Here is a 6,196-nt window from a genome sequence, read left to right on the forward strand (position 1 = left end):
TGCTAATATAAAACGGGGTTTGTAATAGAAGAGTTACCGGAAATCTTATTCTGACCGGTGATAAAGCACACTATTAATGAAATAACGTCAGCTCAGAGAGAGACACAAAAAAACACGTAGGATTCCTTTAAATGGCAACTGGTGTCATGAGAGGCTGAGGCCACGTGGCCTGGAGTTGTCTATATAAATTGCTTCTGCAGCACTCTCACAGACACAAGAGTCCAACTTGTATCAGGTTGAGTGGTAGGATTTGTGTTTCTCTCTCTGGAAGAGCGAGGGGACCCCCGGAGGAGGAAGAAGAAGCAGATGGCAGCGGGCAAACAGGGCGAGGTGGTGGGCATCTGCACCAGCTACCAGGCGGTGATGCCCAGCTACGCCGGGATCACCGAGGAGTACCCGCAGTCGCTGCGCCGTCAGCTGCAGAAGAGCAAGCTGAAGCCGCGGAGAGCCAGGGAGGCCCGCTTCAAGACCCAGCCGGTCACCTTCGACGAGATCCAGGAGGTGGAGGAGGAAGGGGTCTCGGCGCTGGAGGAGGAGAAAGCCAAGAAGTCGTTCCTGCAGTCGCTGGAGTGTCTCCGGAGGAGCGCGCAGAACTCGCGGGTGCACAAGTCGAGCCTGAGCAACTCCAAGCTGCGGTATAGCCTGGACTCCAGCGACTCAGATTCCGCCCATTGATGGTTCACCATCTCTTCCCCAGCTTTACCCCCCCCCCCCCCCCCCCCCCCAGCCAGCTCCATAAACCCCCCCACCAGGACAGAAGTACTGTGCTTCATAATGAAGTTTTCTTAAAGCTGACTTTTTTTGGAAAAAAAAATTCTATTTTCAAAAGGAAACTTTGACTTGTGCAAGGGAAAACCAATCGAACAGCCAGGAGTAAGTTCTGATGTGAGATGTCGTTTTGTGCTTGAATTTTTACAAGTCGTGGAATGAACGCTTTGTGCAGAACCTCTTGCTCGGTCTCTCCCTCTCTCTCTCTCTCTCTCGGACATAAACACAAATTAGAGAGCGAGATGTTGCAAAGCGAACTGGCGTTTTATGCCTTTTTTTTTTGAAAAAAATTGTGGACGTCACTGAAGTTGGAACACGGATTATAAATGCAACTTTTAATTTTTAGCAAAATAAAACAAAGAAGAATGGTTGTTTTCTACGCTGCTTTCGGAATAATTGAATTGCGAAATGTAATTTAAATGTCCTTCCTACTCCCCTCTGAGTGGGACCCGCAGATACTCTGAATACTCGAGGATTTTAAGAATTTGCTGGAGTCTTGCCAAAATGTACAATGCTTTTAATACTTTAAAAAAATGGTAATTTATATGTTTGTAATTTTTGTGATAGTTGCAAAAATTAATATTGTAATGGCTTATAATTAATAAAATCAATGTAAGTTTAAACCTTTTTTTATTTCTACGTCTTGGAGCTTTTTGTTTTTCACATTTGAAGTGACAGTCTCGTACTGTCTGCCTGCTGAACGATCTAATTTGCTCTTTAAAAAAAAATGCCTTGCTTCTGCCCTAATCTTTTGGATTCGGTTTCATGTTTATCTAATCACGAGAGTATTTTTTCTGTCTCTCTGGGTTCTGCCGTTAAGATCATGTTGTGCCGCATTAGCGTTTTCCATGCGGCTCCAATGTATAATATTAGAATTAATACACGTGCTTTTTCCCTTCTCGTCAGCTCTGCGCGAATTCTGTGTCATCAATCTCCCTTTTTTTAAAAGAAAAATCCAGAGTTGAATTTTATTTTCTTTGTATTGAGCATGTGAGGAAAAAATGCGATCTTAGTTTCAATCCAATCATAACAGCCTACCCCTTTTCACCCCCCCCCCCCCCCCCCCCCATGCTCCTACTGTGAATCTCCACGCTGCTGTCGCTGGAGTATGGGCGCGCAGCTGGCTCGAGGGCTGAATGGCCGGGCTGTGTAAATAGTGCAGCCTGAAGGAGACGCGCTTGTCACTAGCCTGTGTTTTTCAAAGCTACAGCGCCGTTCGGTAACTCTGACATTTAAGCTTTTCTTATCTGTCTACTTTCTCTTCCTTCCTTTTCCCCCCCCCCCCCCCCCCCCCAAATTTGTTACCCTTCCCTCCCACCTTCCCAGTGTGTTAAATCCAGCCCCCACTCTCAGATTTAACACGTTAAACCAGTCAGGCAGCTGTGGGTTCCTGCTGTGTTTTAGTTCAAGTAACACACTCCACCCTCTTGCTGCCACTTTTCATCATGGTGCCATGTCTATTCCATATCTGTTATAGGTACTAGCTATGCCCAGTACTTTTCTTAATCTGGCTGCATACTTTTCAGTTTCTTAGTGTTAAGATGCCTGGTGATGCCAAATGAATTGTATTGCATGTGTCTGACAGGCTATACCCATGGCTGGCTGGTTTATCATTTCCAGTACTTAAGCACTGCTGTAGGAATCCAGCTGATCTTTCAAATGTTTGTTTTTATTTAGAAAGTGGTGCTTTTAACTGGGGGGAGGAAAGGGGAATAATGCAAGTGCAATCAGGTATATCAGGGGCTCGGTGCATGTATGGATATGATTTGCTGCCTCTGTGTGCTTGCAGCTTTACTTTAAGAAAAAGTATTCATGGCATATGGGTATTGTTGACTGGGCCAGCATTGATTGCCCATGCCCAGATGCCCTTTGAGAAGGCAATAGTGCGCTGCTGCCTTAAACTAATGCTGTCCATTCGGTAAAGGGACATCCCCAGTGCTGGATTCCAGGGTTTTTGACCCAATTGCACTGAAGGAATGGCAATATATTTCCAAGTTGGATTGGTGAGGGGCTTGGAGAAGAGTCTGCAGACAGTGGCGTAATGCTGTGTGTCCTTCGCCATTCCACTGACTGTGGCTTTGAAAATTCTTAGATTAGTTTAAGCAGTCACTTTTGAAACATTATCCATTGGGTTGTTATTGTACTTTGGATCCTGCTTTGCGCAAATAGCCTGTTACATTTTATCACTGCGGAAAACTCTTCAGAGGCTATAGAGTTCTTTGGACTTCACCCTGTGGTCCTGAGTGGTGCTACATAAATGCAAGATTTGACTTATGGTTCAAACCTCTTGATGTACTGTTGCCTTTGGAATGCTGTCCTCATGTGAGATTTAAGGAATTTATTATGTCTGTGCAGGCTTTCAAACCAAACATGCAGTGTGGAATAATGGTTCTCTTTCAATTTATGTAAACGTCCTCTCAATCCAATCATGCGATTTAAGACAGAGCCACTGTGTAAACGACTGTTGTCCGCTGCTATTAAGGCTCTGCTGGAAGTAGGGAAGCCAAATGGAGCTGATCCCATCTATGCCTCGTAAACAAATTGGTAATGGGCTGAGCTGTTGGGCTGTGATCCTAAGCTCATACACAAAGTAAGCATATGTGCTTCAATGAATTTTCTGCACATTTAAGGTTTAAAAGAAAGGTGAGTGTTCTTTGATCATTGTGCCTTGCTTCCTCCATTTGCTGCTGCTAAAACTATGTGGCAAGAATGTATACACTGCTTCTTTATTCATTCACGAGGTGAGGGTGTCGTTGGCTAGGCCCATCCCTAATTGCTCAAAGAGAGACTCAAGTGTTAAACACATTGCTGTGGGTCTGAAGTCCCATATATGCCAGACTCAGATAAGGGCTGTCAAATGTTTCTTCCGTAAAGGACATCAGTGAACCAGACAGATTGTCAATCGTTGGAACAATGGTTTTCTGGTCATAATGAGATTTTTATTTCCAGATTAAAAAAAATTGAATTTGAATTCCACCATCTGCCATGGGGTGTTTGAAAACTTGCCCCAGAACATTACCTGGATCTCTGAATGACTGGTCTAACAAAATACCACTAGACCATCGTCTCCCCTCTAGATATAGCGCATTGCCACTGTTTAAAAAAACATCCACAATCTTCTATAGTCCTTGTGTTACCAACTAAGTAACTACTCCAGCCTGTCAAAGTCAAACAGCCCAGTCTAAACTGAGAAACTTCAGCATGTTTGGCAAAGGGCAAGCTATATCCAAGTGCAACTAGGTCAGAGAGCAGGAGTGGCTCAAGGGATGCCTCTCATTACGTGCCCCAATATTCTCTATCACTGATGGGTCACCCTATTGTTTGCTACTCCTAGAAAAAGTTTGAGTGCTGCACTGTGATGTGTGGGGCCTGACACATGCTTATCACAATTCAAAAGTTTGGTGCAAGAGAAAGATTGTTATTTTGCACTGAGTAGTGGGAAATATTCCTCAAGTCAGTATCCACACTTGGGTTACCTGTTGTATGAGTCAGGAGTTACTGATGAAATTCGAAAATGGAACTACAATAATGATTGCGGTCCTGTGGTGTAAGGAAACCCACAATGCCGTTAGGGAGAGAGTTTGAGGGTTTTGACCCAGCAACACGAAAGGCGTGGCAATCTACCTCTGCAAATACTGGGAGACCTGGATAGCTTGGACATGGAGAGACTAGGACCCAAGGCCACAACTTCAGAGTGAAGGGGTAACCCTTTAGAATTGAGATAGGAAGAATTTCTTCATCCATAGAGTGGTGAATCTATGGTTCTCATTGCCAGAGAAGCCTATAAGAGGCCAAGTCACTGAGTGTCTTTAAGACAGGCTGTTGCTTAATAAGGGGGTCAGAGATTATGGGGAGAAGGCAACCAAATGGGATGAGAAACGTACCAGCCATGAGCAGACTCGATGAGCTCAGTGGCTGAATTCTGTTCCTTTGTCTGACAGTCATACGGAGTCAGGATGGTGACTGGCCTGGAGGAAATTTGCGGGCAGCAGTGTTCCCATATATCAGTTGCCTTTGTTCTCTTGTTTTGAAGTGGTCGTGTGTTTTGGAAGGTGTTGTCAAAGGAGCTTTGGAGAATTTCTGCTGTGCATTTTGCAGTGCTGACCCGGTGGTTAGTCACTGACTGTCATTGTGCAACATTCATGTAATGAATAACAGTTGAGTTTTATTTCACAAGCTGTGCCTATTATTCAAGAGCAATAAACAAAATAAGTTCATAAACTAATTTACTGTTAAAAAAAATAAGAAAAGCACTATGATCTCAGCTAGATGTATCTTCAAACACTTACAAGCGATGTTTTGTAGTCAGCTGGGCAATTATGCATACTCCCACATGCTAGGTGGAGCAGATTACTTTTCAGTGACTTAGAAATCTGTTATATCACAAGGTTACTCTGTGTTTCTATTCATAGTATTTTTTTCACATACTCTGAACATTAAACACATTTTAAAAAGTAATTTCTGAGCACAAACATGTCTGCTGTGAAATATCATTTTGTCACTGAGGTGTTCCTTGTGAAATATAATTGCTTTCTGCATTATTTCTGAGCATGAGTGTCGTAAGTCAGGCTAGTCTCAGGACTAATGACACCACGCAGTAAACTTCATAGATGACATCACCTTAATAACTCACAAGTCACAAATAAGTCATGGCTGGTTTGAGAAACTATTCACTAAGTGTCACAGTGTGTCACATACTTATATTGTTTTAATGGCTGAAAATACAATTTAGGAATTTGTCTAAAAAAAATCTCTCAATCAGTTTTGTTTGGATGTGAAATATAACTGTTTTAATAAGGTATTTCCAACACAAGTGGTTTTGACAAAAGGAAATATTTGGAGATTTGTTTGATCATCAAACAAGTGTACCTGACTGATGTTCAGGCCATCTCTTCAAGTTGCTTCTCAACTTGTTTCATTAAAGGATATAGAATTTTCCAAGGTGCGTAGGGATATTTTTTAAAATTAATTTATGGGATGTAGGTGTCACTAGAGGTTTGGCCCATCCCCAATGCTCTTGAAAAGGTGATGGTAACCTATCTTCATGAACAGCTGCAGTCCGTTGGTCTAAGGACACCCACAATACCATTACAATGAGAGTCGCAGGTATTTCAGTGACACTAAATGAATAGCAAATTATTTCTGAGTCAGGTTGGTGATTTACTTGGAAGTGAATTTGCAGGTGATCGTTGAAAAGATTTGGTCCAAGGAGTCTTGGTGAATTTCTGCAGTACATCTTATTGACCAAAAGACCATAAGACATAGGATTGGAAGTAGGGCCATTCAACTCATTAAGTCTACTCTGCCATTTAATCATGGTTGATGGGCATTTCAACTCCATTTACCCACACTCTCCCCTTTTTCCCTTAATTCCTTGCAAGATCAAGAATGTATCAATCTCTGCCTTGAAGGCATTTCATGTTCCAGC

The 6,196-nt window shown here is 42.8% G+C and overlaps 1 protein-coding gene across 1 annotated transcript; it reads left to right on the top strand.

Annotated features, from left to right (window-relative positions):
- Positions 1 to 194: 194 nt before the first annotated feature.
- Positions 195 to 1,396, top strand: c18h11orf96 (chromosome 18 C11orf96 homolog). The gene has a single exon (XM_060838595.1). The coding sequence runs from the start codon at positions 307 to 309 to the stop codon at positions 673 to 675; it is 369 nt and encodes a 122-aa protein (XP_060694578.1). The 5' UTR covers positions 195 to 306; the 3' UTR covers positions 676 to 1,396.
- The last annotated feature ends 4,800 nt before the right edge of the window (positions 1,397 to 6,196 follow it).

This window comes from Hemiscyllium ocellatum, chromosome 18 (genome assembly GCF_020745735.1).
Source record: "Hemiscyllium ocellatum isolate sHemOce1 chromosome 18, sHemOce1.pat.X.cur, whole genome shotgun sequence".
Lineage (NCBI taxonomy): Eukaryota > Metazoa > Chordata > Chondrichthyes > Orectolobiformes > Hemiscylliidae > Hemiscyllium > Hemiscyllium ocellatum.